Source organism: Nansenia antarctica (genome assembly GCF_963989245.1).
Source record: "Nansenia antarctica genome assembly, chromosome: 4".
NCBI classification, from domain to species: Eukaryota; Metazoa; Chordata; class Actinopteri; order Argentiniformes; family Microstomatidae; genus Nansenia; species Nansenia antarctica.
The window spans coordinates 21,353,920-21,374,687 of NC_137689.1; the positions used below are offsets into that span (position 1 = coordinate 21,353,920).

Below are 20,768 nucleotides of genomic sequence, written 5' to 3' on the forward strand. Positions count from 1 at the left end.
ATTCACTAGATCATTGAAAGAGAATTCATCTCAGCCACACTTTTTTTACAGACTAAAGAGAATCAAGCAGCACCAACCACTGCAACAAGACACGTCAATCTTTATAGAAACTACCATGCCATCTCAGTTATGGAGTATGATTCATAACGGTGTTCATTTCACACACATTCAACAGGTTAAGTGGGGTTAATAGTTGTGTGTACTGTACAGATCAGAACGACATGCTTCGCTCTGTGACGGCAGGCATGTCTAGGGTTGTTGGCACTCTGTACCTCTGGTTTCTTCAGTAGTACAGACCCCGGCCGAGGGGCGGGGACAAACCCTGCAGGCGGGGCGAGGGGGTTGGGGGCCGTTTTCGGGGCAGGGATGAAACCCTGGGGCCGGCCGAAGGTATTTGGTTTTGGGGCCGGAACGAAGCCTGCAGGAGGGCCGAGGGGGTTGGGTTTAGGGGTGGGGGTGGGGATGAACCCTGCAGGAGGACCGAGGGGGTTGGGTTTAGGGGTGGGGGCGGGGATGAACCCTGCAGGAGGGCCGAGGGGGTTGGGTTTAGGGGTGGGGGCGGGGATGAACCCTGCAGGAGGGCCGAGGGGGTTGGGTTTAGGGGTGGGGGCGGGGATGAAGCCTGCAGGAGGGCCGAGGGGGTTGGGTTTAGGGGTGGGGGCGGGGATGAACCCTGTGGGAGGGGCTAGGGGGTTGGGTTTAGGGGTGGGGGCGGGGATGAACCCTGTGGGAGGGGCTAGGGGGTTGGGTTTAGGGGTGGGGGCGGGGATGAACCCTGTGGGAGGGGCGAGGGGGTTGGGTTTGGGGGGACTTGGGTCGGGAGGAGACGGGGAGGACACAGAGGTGGGAGGAGCCTCTACGGTTTCTTCCTCGACAGGTTTCTGACTTTCCACCTCCTTCACCTCCTCCTCCTCCGTTCCCTTCTCCTCCTCTGCCTCGTCCCTGCGGTCCTGCGTGCGGGTGCGGGGCCGGTGCTCCTTGGTCCTGCTCCGGCCCATCAGACTGGCCAGGCCCACGGAGATGTCGTCCTTCTCAGCCTTGGCGGTCTTGGGCACCGAGGTGGCGGCGGAGGCAGCTCTAGCAGACTCCGCGGCAGAGGCACCGCCCTCCTCCGTAGCGCCGGGCACCACCCTCCCAACCACCCTCCGTATGACCTTCACCACCTTCCTGCTGTTGGGACCCTGCTCCTCGCTGCTCTCCTGCCTGGAGGAGGAGGGCAGGGCTGGGGGGGCTGGGGGGTCAGGACCACCCATGGCACCGTTACTCCCACTGTCTCTGGTTGATGACGTCAGCGGCTGTGGGTCACCACGCCCGTCTTTCTTAGGACCTCTGTCTGACTGAGGCTGACTGCTCCCACTGGCGTCAACGTCAGACTGTACATATAGGTGTGGGGAAGGAGGAGCCAATAGCAAAAATACAGTATGTAGTGAGTAAGTAATGGGACAGTGAAGCATTGTTTTCTTCTTTTGGCTCTACACTCCAATCGTTTGGATTGTTGGAGGATCTCTACTTACTACTAACCTCTCAGTAATTGTTTGTTTTCAAATCCAAACTGATTTTAGAGCACACCACAAATGCTTCACTACCATTACTGACGCAGGGCACTGTATATCAGACTCCCACACTTTCTATTGTTCATAACTTGTAACCTACTTTAAAGTTATTTGTAGAGCTAGCTGTTCTACATACTGTAGTGTAGTATTGACGTGTTGTATAGTAGTGACTATGCTGCTGTTTATTCTGCATTAAAAAAACATTGGTCCAAGTCTTCATTTCAATTGCATCTCAATTGTTTCAGCAAATCCATTGTGGTGGCCTCCAGAGCCAAAATTATGGAAATTGTCACTGTCCAAATATTTCTGGACCTAACTGTATTTCACTTGTTTTTCCCCTATATTTTCCTCTTTTTTTCTTATTTTATATACAATTTAAAAAATCCACTTGAGTACACAATTATTAGCCATAACACCTCTGATCATATATCATGATGGTAAGAAAAAAAAGTCCCTCTCACAGATTGTGCTCACACTGTGCGCCAAAAATAAGATTAGGATTGGTTTAATGCAGCTCAGGGGTAATAATATTATTATCTATGAAAGGTTAGGACCTGCACAGACTGTTTGCACATAATACATCTCTATAATGTATTCCGCTTTAGTGTTTACTCTGTGGCTATATCAAGACCTAGACGCCAACTGTGAGACACCTCTACTGCATTTCAATATGCTTCTCCATTTTATACCGCAGTAAAAGCTTGTAAGATAACACTACTCAAAGTTTTATTCAGCAAAAAAGCCAATTTAACAAGAACAACTGATGGTCATTTCCAAGTCCACAGCAATTATCAAGGCTTCTACAGTAGAGGTGAGCTACGGCCTTTTTGTCAGGGAACATTGAAGAGGTGCGACTAAGCATGACAATGCATCCAGGATTAAAGAAATAAGGCCAGTGTGTCTTGTAATTTGGTCTATTATCTGACCATTGCCGCTATCCTGTCCATTTACTTACAGACAAAGCTCAGAAAGGCAACCTGCTCACACAGAACTATGCATATATCTTATTCAGCATCAATAGGCTTTACTCTCTGAACCCAAAACTCCAACTCCTGAGTTCTATGGTCCACACGGTCATGTGGTCAATGACTCTGGAGAGTGTGCTGTAGACTTGGTTAATCATACTGTATATACCATTTAGCGCACGCTTTTATCCAAAACGACTTACATTGGAGTGAGTGCATACATTTTTCTATGGTCCCAACGGGAATCGAACCCACAACCTGAGTGTTTTTTGCGCCATGCACTACCAACTGTTGTTAAGAGGAGAACTCTTAACTCTAACTGTGACCTACACCCGTCAGATGTCCTCTACCTCTGTACAGTTAGTAATGACACACATTCAGTGCAGATGTTATTCTGCCCAAAAGCACACACGAGAAGGCGACACTTACGTTTGGCTTGTTTGGTTCGTCTTTAACAACCTACATGGGGGAGGGAGGCCAAGAGAGACCGGTCAAACCCAAAGACAAAACGCACTCATATCATGTTGCTAACATCCTCTTTCCTCTTGTTTCCTCAGTCTACACACAAAATAATCTGTCAAACTGATCACTAACTAATCCCTCACTACACAGCAAATGTGAGGACCACATGCAGGCATGTACTGAAGGCAACAGTTCACACAACAGAGAGTAAAACAACAAGACTTTCCTTTTGCTCCCAGAATGAAAAGCGACGTGGGAATGCCATGGTCAGAAGTCATGGGCTGAGCCTGGTGAGGTGGATGTGAGGAGAGGGGGGGGGGGGGGGGGGGGTACAGAGAGAGGCGGAGAGACAGACTTTAGGATATTAGAATGGAATTGATGGAGGAGTGTGTGTTTAGGGGTGGATGGTGTCGGGGGGGGGGAGGACAGGATATCATATATAACATACGTATATGGATGACAGGACATGGTTCACATTCACTCTGTATAGGTCACACTGTCACATTCATTCAAAATAAAATAAAAAACGGTTAAACGATATGTCAATATGCTCTTATTTCCCTATGGTTTTATGAGGCGTGATCAATTCAGTGACACATTCCATTGCTGTGCATGCTGCCTGAAGGCTGTCTGTTTTGACAGTGGAAATGTCACACATACCAGAGGTTTTAATCTGCAGGCAAAGTGTGTCCCAATCGCTGCCAGTCTTAACAGTCTAGAATCAGTTCATGATGTTCAGTGCATCAGGTTTTCCATGTTGCGGAATGTGACTGACCACATGAGAAAACCCTCTTTACGTAACCTCAGAAGTGTCAGTCTTATGAATGAGAGATTGAGATCCACTACAGCAGCACTGAAACATACATCTCTCTTCTCTTAGCTTAATGAACTTCACTGAACACATTGTTCAAATGACTGGTTCCATTTCTGCCTCTAGCCCCTACACCTTCACAGATTACAGATCTTTAAAGGACTGTATAGGCTAGTTATAGTGATCGCTCAACCAACCGTCAGATACAGATCAGGTAGGTCAACACTGAAGGAGTAGTGGCTAATGGCAAAACCAGAGACAGGCAAATCAATCACACACACACAAACAACAACATGGTCTCATGGTGATGAGGTCATAGGAAGCAACCACACACACATGCAGCCAATGATAACATGGAATAACATGGATGCTTGGGATGACTGACACGGAAGCACAACCACATCACATAGGAAATACACAGGGCTGAGAACCTGACTTTTTTTAATCAACATGCAGCCAGGTCAGCCCCAAGCTATTATTATTATTATTATTATTATTGTTTATTTGGCAGGGACGGTGTACATCAAAGAATGCACCAGAATTAGCCAAGAAGGCAAGTTTTCATTCGTAGTCCCTGAAGTCTTTAAAACACCACATGATCTCCCAGTATTGATCCAATATTGTGTCTCCTTCCACATTGGCGTTCACGCACAGTCAACAACACTGTCAATCATGACCTCCAACCCAAACCAAACTAAGCACACTAAGCTAAAAAAACTGTGATACATGACGGTAGAAGCATATTCTATATTAGTGACATAGTAGAGGTGAAATCAGTAGCGTGACCAACTTATTTTTCACCATCTCTGGCCTAGCTTTCAACAGCGTCCGCTCCTAAAAATAGTTCCCGCAGCCAAGGAGGCCATTCTGAGACAGAAACAGAGCCCTCATGGAGCCGGTACAGCGACAGCAGCACACACACACACACACACACACACACACACACACACACACACACACACATACATACACACACACACAGAGGAGCTGGACACACTGCTAGTCACACGCAGAGCCTGACCCAGTCTTCTGTTACCTTGTGTCCTCGGTAGGCCTAATCAGTCTTCCAGTCCTCTCCCTCACAGGAGCAGTGCAGGGCAAGGCAGGATAGAGTAGGGTAGCTTGGGTTTGGTCTGTATGAGAGAGGAGTAGGCAGCGTAGGACTTTGGGTACGGCCGTTTCGGAAGCGCAGACTGGAGTAAAACGCAATAGGACCCTCAGTGGAACGATGTTATTCTGGATGCAGGGGGTTGGGAGGGCGGGGGGGAAGGGACAGAAGGGGGACAGCTGCTGGGATACGGAGGGAGCTATAAATAGAACATACAAGCAACCATGCCAATTACCTCCCCCCCCCCCCCCCCCACCTTCCCCTTGTGTACTCCCATCCCCTGTGTGTCCGAGCACTGAGAATGAAAGGGAGGGGGAGACTGAGTGGGGATGTCGCCTCGAAGCGACCAAAGCACTGGTGGCTACCTCTCCTGATCAACATGCAGCATTCACAGGACCGACTGGCTTGTGTGGAGGTAGGTAAGAGGAAACAGAGACCCACCCAGCTACACACAGAAGGAGGAGGTGCACTTTGTTTGTAAAGGCCTGTGTCAAATATGCATAGAATACTCATTTCTTGAAATGTTTATTTTAGATCCCAGAGTCTACCACTAGAGGGAGACTTTCCTTTCCACCTTATTCTCTGAGTTGCACAGTGCTCCACACACCACAAGATGGAGCCACGAAGCCTTGAAACATTTCAGTTCTCCAGTTAAAGGAAGACATCTACTGACCTAAATTCAGCATTTGACTTCAACTAAAACAGTCCACACACCAGAATCTGGGTTGACAATTAGAACAAGAAACCATGACATCAACACATGTCCTATGCATATAAAATGGGCAAAACTTTATACTATAGAAGGAAGAAAAATGCATTGTGGGAACACCAGTGGGACTGATCCTGGCCTGGAGGAAAAGCGTTCAGCAGCTTATTGGGTGTGGTGGGCAGGAGGCGTGGCCTCAACAGGAGGGCAACAGGGAAATGCAGGAGTGGGCTGGGCTGGGCTGGGCTGAGCTGGGCCAGTGGAATCCAATCTATCACAGCCTGCTAATCCCCAGAGTATGGAAGAGACAGACAGTGAGTGTCTACACATGTTGTTGAACACTGAGGATCAAAGATTAAGGCCTGGTACACCCATACACACCCATACACACACACACACACACACACACACACACACACAGCTCTGATTCTGACCCAGTTCAACCCGAAGCCCCAACATCTTCTCTAAGATTCAAAGTCGGAACATGACCCAGATTATCCAAAGTCAGGGTAAATAAATACAGACCTGGTTATAACATCCTGCTCATAGAAAGCAGGCCATGCAGACAGGGAATACAGATCACCCTCCTCCTCCCTCACACACACACACACACACACACACACTCGCGGAAACTCTGTGAGTGTACCGGTGTGATCACACACGAAAGTGAACAATAAGTCATTAGTAAGTGGAGGCAGAATCACGCTGCGTTAGCAAGAGGTGACAATGAGGCTTGATTAGAGCAAGGTTAGATAATAGCATGAGAGAGTGTTATTCCACTTGTGTACACACACACACACACACACACAGAATGCTAAATAGTATATTTAATGAGCAGCTGGTGAAAACAGTCCCATTCGGTAGGAGGTGAGAAGACACTTCAACACGTGGAAACTGTGTGTGTGTGTGTGTGTGTGTGTGTGTGTGTGTGTGTGTGTGTGTATGCGGGCGCACGTACACACCAGTCAAGGGAAGGGAAGCAGAGAGCAGGTCATCGGTGCATGCCAGAGACAGTGAGGGGAGCATCACACAGTGTTGTAGACAAGTGTTGGGGGGAGGAGGGGGGGGGAGGGCACTGGCAACGGGATATCGTCTCAGACATGCGAGGACACAGAGGAACACCACGCTCCCCTGACTGTCACGGATGACCCCGTTGACCCCTTTCCACTGCCGCTCACCGCACACCACCCATCACACACACGCACGCACGCACACACGCAAACTCTCACGCACACACAAACAGCTTACTGTCACCTCTCTGTTAAACAGTGTTCTGTGGTGCCGTAGCAGAGCCAATGTGGGCACCCAGAGTGGGGGGGGGACCTGCTGTTGTGTCCTGGCGAGCCAAGGCAGAGAGGCAAGGCCGGAGCTTATCACATTTCCGCCACACAGTGGGTGCCATTCAGACCCCAGACACAAGAGGGACAGCATGGACACAGATGGCAGCGTGGAGCCATTGGCCGGTCTGAATAGAGGGGTGTGAGGGCTGGGAAGGGAGGGATGGGAGGGAGGGATGGGAGGGAGGGCGGGGGGGGAGCCACTCACATTGAGACAGGAAACAGAACAGATTCATCCCAAATGTTCCACTAAGGGGTGTGGGACTGAGAGGGTGATAATAAGGTCTGTCACAACACAACTCATGCCACCCAATAATATGAGACAAACAAAGAGATAGGGAAGCTCTGTTTCAGGTAACCCCCTTTACAAGAGCAATATGGTGACGTAATCACCATCTCACTTTCAGGGTGTTCAGCTTTTTTGTTTAAACCTTCTGGAGATAAGCCAAACAATGATGACTATGCGGTAAAACACCAGCTGCCATTAGGAGTCTGGGAGGCTGAGGGTGTGTCTCGTCACGTGACCGTGTCAAAACAAGCAGTGGGAGGAGCTGTCGGTGTCGTAATGATGTGAATGAAATTCTCCTCTACAACCGAACACACCCACTGAACACACACAACCATCACACCTAGCACAGTGAGGTTGGAGTTCATCCCTGTAGATATCAGACAAATCGCCCATAACACCGTAACATGCACGTTCACTTGGGACATCCATGAGGAAAGCCTGGAGGAGGAGGAGGAGGAGGAGGAGGAGGAGGAGGAGGATGGAGAGGAGGAAATGGGTCTATTTAGCCCCGCTCCTCTATCTATTCTTAGCCCTGGGAGGCCCAGTAGCCCCACCCCCTCTAATCCGGGGCCTGCACTAATGCATGCTACCGTCACCCCGCTAGGGATGGAGATGACGTAATTGAAATGGGCTGCTTGGGCAGGAGATTAAGCCCATTTGCTTAATTTCCTAACGACAAAAGCTTGTCTGCAGCCAGGCAGGAAATATGTGTGAGATCAAGGATAAACGAACGCTAAGGCTATGGAGTGCACTCATTTGACACTACCCGATAAAAGGAGGTGGAGTCACTATATGAACTGACCAATACACTGTGGAGTAACCCCCCCCCCCCCACACACACACACACACACACACACACACACACACACCACCCCCCCTTGGGGGCAGGTCTTTGGAAGATGCAGACAGTGATGTCACGGCTGCTGTTGGTTCCGTGGGTGCCAAGGCCTGACCCAGGATCACCTTCACTGGTTAAACCAATCAACACAGAGACAGTGATGAGACCTCCGACTGTCTAAATGATGGGCTTCATGGGAAATTAATGAGAATTGGGCCATAGATAAGAAATCGGACTGATTCCTGTTCCTTGCTCTGTTCAATTAAAAAGGTAGCTTATCAGAGCCACAGCTGCCCCAACTAAACAGCCTTTAAAACCCTGTTGTCAGGTTAGATAGAAGGCTCCAACACCGAACCTCTCAGCAGCCAATCAGAAGGTGTATAGAACCAGTTCCTAACAATTATTTAAAGAGAAACCCCTTAAGCAAGCTGGAGTTTGACCTGTGCACACAGAGAAGGGTGTTGACAGCAGTTATAGATATAGCTTCATGACGTTTCATGTCTGGCTGACTGAGCAGTGTAGAGAGTCATGATCAGTGAGATTGTGCCATGCCCAAGACACGCGCACACACACACGCACACGCACACACACACGTACGTACACATGTGCATGCACACACATGCATGCACACACACACAAAACCAGATGTGACTTGCTGATAGAAAAGATGTGAATGTCAGTGTGAGTCACATGTGGGTCTGAGGGGGTGTAAGCCAGGGGACAGGCCTTGTCTTGTCACATTTGGTTGTCTCCTCGCCTCCAAAACCACCCCAAAACTCTCATAATCCTGTAAGAAACATTCCAATATATCTTTCATGACACACTATCTATTATAAAGCAAGGATCAATAATGCAGTATAATATAATCCATTGTCTTTTTATACGTTCCCAGGAACTCTTTATTCCTGTTGCTTCTGCACTTTGAACAGCACAGAGAGGGGAAGCAGCATGGGAGGACATGAGCCAATGGCAGAGGAGGGAGGGAGTTATCTCTGCGTGCTGATAGGGCAGGAACTGTTGAGGAAATACCTGTGGTAAAGAGTTTTAAAAACGATCTGAGAGATCAAGCGACACACCAACAAAAGCAAAAACAACTGTTTGGAATTAAGCAAATGACGGCAACTTAAGCCAACTTAATTCATCCAGACACCTGCCTTGATTGTTAAATTAAGCCACTCAGGCGCACACAAAAGAGGACAATGTGTTGGCGGCAACACAAACAGCAGCGCCTAGAGTATGTTCTACTACGAGGGTATGACCACATTTTAGCTCCAGGTGAGGATTTAGAGACTTACTCAAAATGTGATATCATGTCCCTGCATGTGCTGTGATCCTACCTAAGGATTCTGCATTTTGTTCCTCGGGCATTGACACAATTGAGTACAAAATAACAGCATCCGCACACTCAAACACTGACTGGGCAAAAAAACGTTGTTTATTGCGAGCTTTGCGGTCATAGACCTTCCTCTGGCATTGACACAAATGACCAACTGCCCTTTGTTTTGCTTTCTCTTCGTCCACTGGGAGGAAATGGAAGGAGGGGGGGAAAAAAATCATAATGCTCATGTCAAACAGCTGAAACCATAAGAGCATATCTGCAGCAATGCACTTTGACCCAGTTCTAATCACAGATGGAGATCAAAGGGAATGGGAAGAAGAATGATAGTCTATCTGCCTTCCCATGCAAAGCGATTCCCAGGATATACAAAAACCCATGTCCCATGCAAACTACGACTGTGTGCCATGAAGGAGAAACGAACATTTCTAATCCTTTTAGTCTTATCACACCTCATAGTCATAAGCTCCGATCCTTACATAAGATCACCCATCAAGCACATTGGTCCAGCTCTTCCTCCGCTGTCTCTTTCAGTTCAAGTCAGACAATAGTGCTGCACCGGATAAGTGCTTGCACTCAGCTGTAATCTGATGCTTGAATTGACATTGTGAGAGCAGCATTACAGCCTGTGGGAAGAAGCTTCACCGGGATTCATCACACTGTACAAAAGGCAGCAGGTACATTTACTTCCACAGATACAGTGGGGTGCAGAAATTAACCCCTAGTCAAAAATGCATTTTACAATTAATATCTACAAGTGAAAAGAAGCAAACCTAACCTCTAAATGGTACAAAGTTAAACATGACACATTTTGTCACATTTTAAAGCAAGATTGATTTTTTTTTTTTTTTTAAAGAAACCTTGCCTTTAAAATTTGCAGAAAGGTGTCATGTTGAACTTTGGAGCATTTAGTGTTCAGTTTTGCTTTCAATCACTTGGAGATGAATTGTAACAGACACCAGGGGTGCCCCGCTGTAGACGAAGAGCGATGTCTGTTTTCAAGCATAATGGGGAGCAGGGAAGGCTGGTGGGGGGAGACATCGGAGGAGGGGCTTACTGTAACGCATGGAATGGAATCAGGAATGGTATCAAACGAATGTGTGTTATTCCATTACATGTATTAGGCCTACAATGAGCCCTGCCTCTGATGGAGAGTTATATTCTGAGACCTTAATTACACAGAGAGCTAGCATCAGAACGCAACTGCCCTTAGGAGAACCATGAGCACGGCAGACACTTTGAGAGGGTGCGGAGCATCTCTTTACCCAGTGTCTACACATTGCAAACTTTTGGGCCGACCGGCGCGGTGCCATCCCGTGCCGGTCCAATATTGGAGTACGGTTTGGTATTGAACAGCCTGGTTTCATTCCGCATAGCCCAGTACAGCCCTACTAGGGCAGGAGCTGAACAATGAACAGGGTGGATATGCATAGTTGGACAATCTCACTACTGCCCGCCCTCAACACAGGGAGGTTTACACATGGTCACGGTCGGCCGCCCCTCGGCGCGGGTACATGCGGGCTGGCATCAGATATGTCCTGGGGCCAACTGAGCATGCTCATAGCAACCCAAGCTGTGCTGAAAAATACAATGTGAAATAAAAAACCTCTGTGCCAGAACAGTATGGCTGGTCCTGCATGGTCGATCTGGTCGAGCCTGAGCCAAAGTGACTTGGAGGAGGGGGGCGGGGGCCAGTCATCTGGACACAGCACACACACTGGCTCAGAGTGACAGGTCACAGTCAGGGTCTGTGGTGACCTGGGAGGCACCCTAGCCGTGACACCCACAGCTAGGGACAGGCAGCTTCCAGACAGGCCCGGAAACTCTACTGACAGCTTCCCAACAAAGGAAACAAAAAGACTGGTCCTGGGCCCAGAATTATCCATTACATAATCTCATTGGGACCAACTTTAATCTAATTTAAAAAGAGGAGTGCATTCAGAAGCTGGTTGTGCTGGATATGCAGCCTACTGGATGTAATTGGACCGCCTGCTTTTTGTAACCTCTCTATTCAAACTAAACAGTCTAGTTAATGTGGTCCGCAAATGGCCGTTTCAGAGAATCCAACATTCTCAAATTGAGATATTTCAACAGTCACCTGTTATGTGTTGTTGAGTATTATGATGGCAGAAATACCCTTGACTGGTCTTGGAGCTAAGATATCTACAAAAAAATACAGTGAAAAATAAAAACTCTTACTGTGCCTTCTGCCTACTTACTTAAAGTAAAAAAAATAAAATAATAATAATCTTCTTATATAATATATATCAAACAGTGATAGACTAAACCCAACAAACTCTCAGATCATATTTTCATACATTTCAATCTTACAGAATCATATCTTTAGACACTATGAACTGCCAACCATATAGGAGCAAATGTGTGTCCTGTTTGCAAAACAGCCCCCAGCACGTGTGGTAAAGTGTTTGGTATGCTAAACCATCAGAGGACGGTGACGCGTCAGGAACCTGCCTGGCCGGTTTTAAACAACAGGCTCACTTGTTGAGCCTTCACTCACTCACTGCTCACAGGTCGACTACAATGTCAATCGGTTGAACTAAAAGGGACGACCATAAGCAGGTTTGACCACTAAAACATCCAACAACGCAGGATTATGACAAGTGCATGGACGTAAAGTTGACCCGTGTTAGGACCCAGTGACAGCCAGACCTCCCATGCCCAAAGACATTTATTTGATGAAACAGAGCTAGACAAACTGTAGAACTGACTTGATCTAGATCTTATTATACCCTCCTATAAATAGAGCTGCTTCTAGGTCACTTTCACACACCATGGTTTTTTTCACATCGTAGAACGGCCTGTCTTTAATGATTGAATCATGATCGGGGGTATCTGGGACAGAGCAGCAGGGGAAGGGATGCCATAACGGGGAGGAGACCGTCATCGGTCCCTGCAGTAGGCTCCAGCTAGCCTCTGTTTGCTCAGGTACATACATGTGTGTGTGGTGGGATGGGTAGTTAGTACAAACAGATTGCACCATGTTAAGTATACACCTTGTGCTTCACGCTGCATTCCATACCCACGGTCTTTAACATTCCTGTTCTTGTGTCAAAGGCAGAGTATTGTTCCACACTCTGACCTTCCATAGGACACTCGAAACAGAGCTAGACAATCTGGAGAACTGACTTCTCGATGCGTCACATGCCGTTTTACACTTTGATGGGAGGAGATACAGAATTGACATCTAACGTGCTCTGACATGATCTTGCTGGTCAGACAAAGGCATACATGGGGGAACTGTGAAAGGTTTGGCGTGCATCCAAAGTGATTAAAGAAGCAGAAAAAAAGATGACGTTAAACAAAGGAGGTCATGACCGGACCATGTACGTCGAAACGTTGTTTGTTTGTGTCCCTGTCTTTGAATAAATCAGTTGGAGCAGCATAACAGTATGACCGGACATTCCTCCTTTCTTATACATGGAGGAAGCTCGCATAGATTGAGAAAGGGGACTCGTGGGGTTGGTATGTAAAGTGGTTCAAAATCAGGGCAGTTCTCCCCCTGTGGACACCTCTGAGGCGAAGGTACGATAACCTGAATAGCAGACCACTGAGTTCCATCGAGGGAAACAGCTCAACATTCAGAGGTTAGAACAGACAGAGGAAGTTCCACACAGCCCTAATTAGAGTATTGAGTCTGCCTTCCCCTTTTGATGGAGTTCGTTAAAGGTCAGAGTTGGCTCATTGCAGAGGAAATAACTCGTTCAGAACAATACAAAAAAAAAAAAATGCGAGCTGAAGGTACGTCTCTCTGACACACACACAAACACCAGACTCCAGGAAATACTTGACATATCCTTGCCACGGAAAAAAGAAAAAAGAAATTGAAAGCGGGACAGAGAGGAACGGCAGATTGAAATCACAGGATTTTCTCTCTCTACTCCAAACAGGCAACAGTATCTCAGGATAGAGAACACAGTGGAAAGGAGGATTAAAAACACTCCTGTAGTTTATAGCATGAATGTCATAGTCATAATAAAAGAATAATAACTCATGTAGGAACATTTAGGCGGCCTACATGATGCATATGCACACTGTGCAGTTCGAAGGCCAATACACATCTGGTGTACATGTGTAGGGGTCCTGCTTGGCGGCCCCCCATACCACAAGTGGATATGAGAGAGTAAAGAGAAACACAACACCTCCACACTGCTTATATGTACACACAAGCGTGCGTGTTTATGAAACTCTGGAAAATGGCCTCTGACTGAACTGTTTTCCATATCAATTGACCACAAAACATTTCTCTGGAGGAATAAAGGAATGAAATGGGGGTAATTCAATGCTTTTCGGTGCAGTATGTTTATCTTTTGGATTTTGAAGTAAGACTTAGGGGCCCATTCAAATCACAGGTGTAAACCGATACAGCGATAGCGGGTTCCCCTTTATAATTGAACATGATCCCATGTCCTCAGGTCAGTGCAAAGCAGGACATTGACCCTTAGTGTGGGATTGAATGGGATAACACACACGTTTTGTACTATTCTATTTTGATTCGAGGTAGGCTGCAGTACTGTGCAGTGTCTAGGCTGCATTCCTGAGAAACGCAGTCAGAAATCCAACATTCCACACAGACTGCCAAAAGAGAAGGAAATGGACTTTGACACTAAAGAATATTCTTCATTCTATATTTAGAGCTACAGGTACTGAACGAAATACCAGAAATGCTGTGAATGACGGGGCACAGATGGTGGCTACAAATCACTATTATATTGCAGAGAGAATATCCTCTCTCAAACTCTGAGATAAAAACCCCTCCAGAGTCTGATCTGTAGGCTGTTATCTCCACTACTCTCCATTCCCAACTGTCTGATTAAGACATACTTAAACACCCTCTCCAGCTGTCTTACTCATCAGCAGTGCCACATTCCCAGCACAGCTCTATACAGCAACCCTATACTGTTTCTCCTGAGACATCTACTACCCCCCAGGTATTGTTTCTCCTGTCATAAAAAAGAAAAGGAAAAAAAAGCAGCATAGATTACTTTTTCTTGCTAGGACTAGTGGATAGATTATTTACTTACTCAGTCAAATGTATTATGTAAATGTAAAGCTCGATACCAACCCACAGCACGCTGTACAGGAGGGGAATGTTCCAGAATACAAGCGAGTGAAATGGGATGTGAAACAAGAGGATGTGATTAAATATACCACAACAGAAATCCTAAGACCTGGCCAGATCTGTGTGATCTAGCTGCTTCGCTAGGTCTGCTGAACCTGCGCTCAGCAGCCTCTCCCCCCCAGCGGCCTGAAGCCTGCTGGGTCTCTATCTGTTTGGCATCTGTCTGTGGAGCATGAGCCTGGTGGTTGGTAAGCCTCTTAACTTGATATACCCACTGGAAAGACCCAGCAGGGGCGGGTGAGGACGGGCAGTGCTGGGCACACATGTGCGTAGAGAGTCTGAATTGGTCCCGTAGTGAACCTGGAAAGAGACAGAATACCCTTCACTTCTAGGGACCGGAGCAGCTTTCACAGGCCTTTGCTCAGACTCCTGCTGGAGAGCTGTGTGTGTTTGCTTTCCTCCGAGACAAAGCAGAAGGCATTGAGCACAGGAAAAACAAACCCTCTGATGACTGACATAGATACGAGTCGCCATCGGTCTTGTCAACAGACCCAATGATAAACAAAAGCGCTCCTCTGACTGAAAGTCAACACTACAATTGGTTTTGTGACGGAGGCTTTAGATGTGTTTTTGGTACAGTATAGGTTCCTCGAGAGGGGTTAGCAATTTCTCAATATCTTTAGGCAACAAGTGAAAACATAACATTACTTTTTGTTTTGTTTTTCAGTATTTTTAAAAGACAGTATAGCAAACTTTTTTGCTGAGCAACCTTGACATTCTGTATGGGAAGAGCAGGAAGAAGGGGACAAGTGTCAACTTCGTTCAACCTCTCTCACAGAGTCTATTTCACAGAGCGAAAGTTGAATCATTAAAAGTGGGAGGGGCAGGGCAGAGCCACTAAACCACACTCCACCCTGTCACACCGACTCAGCAAACGGAGCAGAAAGGAATGACTCAAAAACGACCTCAAATTATAGTGTGTCAAGACAATCAGAACAATTTGCTCTACCTTTCAGCATTCCAAATTTGGAACAAGAAGTGAATATGGCCAGCAGAAACTGCAACCGGCGCCTTCGTTTGTTATTTCAAGAACATATGGCCATGGGCTGTTGTGGTCTTTGCGCCTTTGTCCTACAATGCTCCCCTCCAGCTTCCCTTTGTTTGGTTTCAAAAGGGGGAAAGGAGGGGGGAGGATGGGATTACACAGAGAGAGACACACACACACACACACAGACACACACAGCATCATCAAGCCTCTACGGGACGCTCCTCTCACAACCATCCAAAGGGGAAAGTGCCACATTCTGCGACCAGACTGTACAACCATGCAGTTACCCAACAGCGAGGGTAGTTCCCCTGCTGTAGAATTCCAAACATGAGAGACGGGTCAGAGTCTCCTCTGTCACCCAGAGCGACAGGGTAGGGTCAGGGGTGCCGTACAGTCCACAGCCCATACTATACTGTATGTCGTTGTACTGTCGACAGCCATGCTTTACATTCCCAGGTGAGACACAGCAGTGAAGGGAGTTCAACACTACTTACGTAACGAGGCCCTGAAAGGTGTAGAATTGAGTCTTGAACTAGAAATACAGGTTATGGAAGAGCATAAACTATTTCACATGTCACATTCCATCGGACTCAATGGCTGTGAGCCTAGTTTGAGAGTGTCTCTGTCTGGATTGCTGCAAAAATAATAGTGGTTTAGGGTTATGATTAGGGTTCGAAAAGTAGGCTCCATGTGCAGTGCACTGATCCACCTGCAGGAGAATCACACATCCACAATCCCTCATTACAAACACGCCCTTCTCAAAGCCTCTTGTGTACAATACAGCCTCTGAATGACATCATCAGCACACAGTCACTGACTCGGAATCTTCACTGACACCTTCGCCCAAGTGGACTTCTGTCAACACAACCGAGTTAACCGACATCAACCAACACGCAAATAATCACATGAAATGATCCAGTACTCACATCATAGGCCTCCCTGCGCAGCCCCTGACTGTTCCTCAGCCAGCAGCGGCTCAGCTCACTCAGCTCCACGATGGGCTGCACCTTCAGCCTCACGCTCTCCCCGGACTGTCGGATCTTCTCCACGATCTCGTCCCTGCTCTTGTTCTCCACGTTGTGCCCGTTGATCTCCACCAGCCTGTCTCCCGGCACCAGCCCCAGCGACAGGTCCTTGGTCGCGGCGCCAGGCTCGGCAAAGTGCACCACGCGCCGGTAGACGGCGCCGTCCGCCTGCCGGTCCAGCATGGTGGTCCTGCGCAGGGAGAAGCCAAAGTCCCCCGTGTTGCGCCGCTGGAGCTCCAGCTCCCTCGGCGCTGGCATGAGAGGAGCCACCACGGCGGGAAGCCGCAGGTCCACCGGGAAGGTCCTCTCCACCACGTCCGGAATGTGAACCGCCTTAGCAGGCCTGCCCCGGCCCTGGGACGGCTGGGAATCCTGTCTGGGGTGAGGGGCGAACCCCTTGACCTCTATCTGGGGGGACGGGGCAGTAGAGTTGGGCCCAGAGGGGATGGATCCCTCTGAGGGACTCTCCTCTTTGCTCTTCTGAGAGAAGGAGAAGCGCTTCATGATCCCGCCCACCTGGGAGCTCTGCTTGGTCAGGGAGCCGAACTTGGCCGCCCGCTCCTTCACGGAGGTGCGGTGGGGGCCCAGCCCTCCCTCTCCCTTAAGGTCATCACTGGAGCTGGCTGCACTCATCTGCCCCAGATCCAGGACCATGCTACCACGGTTGCTGTAGCGGTCGACGTCGATGTCGGTCAGGCTGAGCTCTGTGTTGCTGGCCACTTTGATGGGGATGGGGCTGGAGATCTCCAGCTTGCCCCTGGAGTCCCTCTTAGAGCCCCCTCGGTGGAGGTTAAAGAAGCCACGCCTCATACTCATCTCCTCCAGGCTCTTCATCTCTGCCTGGGACATCCTCTCCTTTTTGTCCTTCTTGTGTTCCTTCTTCTCCTTCCTCCCCCCATCCTTCTCCTTCTCCTTATCTTTCTTAATCAGGTGGAACATGTTTGGTTCCCCTCAACGTTGTGTGGGTTTACACCAAGGGGGGGTTCCATACACAGGTGAGGTATCCGTCTTTCAGCCCCAGTCAGGGAAGCAACTAGGTGACACTTTGGAATGTCATCAGCTGAGGAGCCCTAAGGAGAGAGGAGTCAATCAAGCAATCATCCAATATAATGACAATGAGATATCATTACAGATCATGTGTCATCCCCATGGGCGAAGGTGACTCGTGTCTTACCACAGAGTGTTTTTTATAACTTGGAAAGTCCAGGCTTTAACCTTTACAAAAACATATAATTGCTAAATCAACAGTCATAAGTTACATGTGAAGTTCCATGTAATGCCATGTGGAACCAGAACAATTGTCAGTATCCTTCTACATACTGCAATGACCAGAGAAGAAGATAGTGTTACATGCAATGCATTTCAATGTATCCATTAACCTAATCACCAAGGGCTTCGTAGGAGCAACCAAACACCTTTGTATGAGAGGGTATCAGATGTTACAGCTAGGGGCTGCCTTTCATGAAATAAAGATGGAGCATCTACCCTTGAATTACCAGTGAAACTGTTCAAAGCCGTTGCACTACAGAATTATGTCCAAGGGACAGTCTCTACGCCAGATAATCAAGGGCTTTCCTAAAAGAGTTGGTATGTAGATACGCATCTATGAAAGTATGCCTTTCATAATATTTTCCATAGCACGTTGTTTTGTTGTTGTTATTGCAGGACAGCAATAGGAGGGGTAGGCCTACAACACTAGAGATGCAAGGAGATTGAAGCCTTGTGGAGCCTTCAGCAAACTACTTAAGAGGTTATACAATGAAATGTGATTGATTGATTGGGGGCTTGTTTTGTGTTTCATAAGAAGGCTGCCTCCACACCAGTCCTTCTGGTCCTGAAGTTACTACAGTGTGAGCTGGCTTTTGTCACAGCTGAGACCTTTAACACCTGACCTGATGTGACGGGTGGGGTGTAAACGCAGGTCTCCCGAGTGGAAGACCCAAGTGTCTACCATTAGGCCAAGAGGACATCCTCAAGGTCAGAAGGCAACACTTGAGTTGACATGTCTCACGCAGGGCTACCTCACCACAAGAGCATGATTCCAAATCACTTCTGCTGAACTGAGCCTTAAATGTAGACTCTGGGATATGACGTCATAGCAAAACGAGTGGCTCAAAGCTTATTCCAAAGCTCTTTACAATGGCCTCTCATTCACACCCACATTCACACACCAATGGTGGCAAGCTACCATGCAAGGCGCGGGCACGTTCATTGGAAGCAATTTAGGTTCAGTGTCTTGCCCGAGGACACCTCGACACATGGCCAGCCGGGGATCGAGCGGTGCAGTGCAGGTGCAGAGGTAAGTGCTGTCGGTTCTAGACTACACATGGCCTCCGCAGTTTAGAGTCTGCTCCCTGCATCCACCTTCCTACTGTCACCACTTCATCTCTGTTTCTATCTATTTACAGCACTTTCAGTGTGTCCAAACTTTTGACTGGTGGTACTGTATGTCTAAATGATCCACAATTCCACTCGTATACATAAAAGAAATACACAGTCCAGTACAATCAAAATAAATGACCATCAAAACTAACATGCTGTGAACGAATTCATTGCCATGGGGGCCAGTATGATAATTACAGATTGGTTGCACACAGCTGCTGCACTACCGGCTATATTTAAAGTCAAAGATCTGGAAGATCAAAACATAGGAGTTTGATGGGATTTGTCTGTATAATACATAATTGATAGTAGTTCATATTCCTATCAGGTGAGGTGCTGGTTCAGAGGGCGCTTCACACTAGCAGTAGTCCTGTCAGTGACAGCGTCCTAGTCTTATCTAAACTATTGTAGCATTTAAAATAGGTCATTCTTGAAAAAAAGCACTCCGTTTTTGACCTTCTTATCTTTAGGGCTACAAGTTAAAGATTCCCAACCAGGCTGTGTCCAGTCCTGTCTGTGCGCCTCGTGCCGCATGGCACGGATGCCTTTTTTGAGCAGCACATCTGCAAACATCAGAAAAAAAATCGATACCTTTCCACACACTGCCTTACATCTAAAGAAAGGACAGAATCACTTTAAAGGGACGCATGGTGACATGCAAAGCTATAGAGGCTATGCAGTGCGACGCACTTGTCCTATGAATAATATTCCCAGTGGGAAATAAAATAATTGAACACGAATGTAACACGCTAGACGTAACTCGTTACCTGGAATGAAATATGCTATCCTGACAGCTCCATTGTCGCTGAATGTGAGAGTTATTGTCACGGCGAGTCCAAGCTTGCTCATAATGCGCTCCCTTTAAGCTGCTTTGCCCTCATTCTTCACCACACCGGTCGCTTCAGATGACAGACTAAACAGTTCAATCAAGACAGGAAAGATGCATGTCCGCACATCGACTTTGAACAGTTCTTGAAGAAATCTATTGTAATCGAATACTCACCGCTCATTGATCATGCGGTGTTGGAGTTGGTGGACACTGTTGGTTGCAGTTCGATGAAGGGTTGAGTGAGAATGTCAGTGGGTTTCAGCAGTTTGTATTGTACAGTCTGTGTAGGGCAGTCCATTAACGCGTGAGTTTCTGTAAGCCGGCTCGCAGTGACCTCTCCTGGTTGGTTTGGAAACATTCGTATGGGATGAATTATTTGGTAGTATGTGTCTGCTGGCTGGTTTCCATTGTACTGTGAAACTGTTGGCATGGATGGACACTGTGTCATAAATTGCATGGGCAGACAGTAGCCTACTGTGTGTGTGTGTGTGTGTGTGTGTGTGTGTGTGTGTGTGTGTGTGTGTGTGTGTGTGTGTGTGTGTGTGTGTGTGTGTGTGTGTGTGTGTGTGTGTGTGTGTGTGTGTGTGTGTGTGGAGGCGGTGCTTCTTGTACCCATGAGCTGTCTGTTTTTACAGTATTGATACTGTATCTGTCAAATCCACTGTAATCATCATTTAGTGTGAATAACATCCTATGAGTAGGCATAACTGGTTGTTGGCTCAACACTACTGTAACTGACTGTTTTCATCATGTCAAAATGCACTGATAGTATTTATGTCCTTTAGATATATAAAGCATTTAAAATGTGTGCGCATGAGTCTTTCATATGTTTTAAGAATTGATTTGACATTATCTAAGAGTATATATAGTCTGTCTTAGCAAAGTCCATGACAAAAACATGGGTAGGTATACACTCACCGAGCACTTCATTTGGAACATCTTTACACCTTCTCTGTCATTCAGGTGGTGTCATAGTGTGGGGAATGTTTCCTTGGCACA

At 47.4% G+C, this 20,768-nt stretch overlaps 2 protein-coding genes across 2 annotated transcripts in view; both read right to left on the reverse strand.

Moving 5' to 3' along the window:
• Positions 1-1,253, reverse strand: part of LOC308154817 (uncharacterized protein) — a gene marked incomplete at both ends in the record, with an annotated part of 6,287 nt that extends 5,034 nt beyond the window's left edge. Inside the window, one exon of the mRNA XM_080528036.1 lies at positions 273-1,253. Within this exon, the coding sequence (XP_080384162.1) occupies positions 273-1,253 (981 nt within the window). The remainder of the gene's footprint in view (positions 1-272) is intronic.
• The window catches only part of LOC308156859 (unconventional myosin-XVIIIa-like), a gene marked incomplete at both ends in the record, with an annotated part of 81,831 nt that extends 64,334 nt beyond the window's left edge, over positions 1-17,497 (reverse strand). Inside the window, one exon of the mRNA XM_080530306.1 lies at positions 16,460-17,497. Within this exon, the coding sequence (XP_080386432.1) occupies positions 16,460-17,497 (1,038 nt within the window). The remainder of the gene's footprint in view (positions 1-16,459) is intronic.
• Between the last annotated feature and the right edge of the window lie 3,271 nt (positions 17,498-20,768).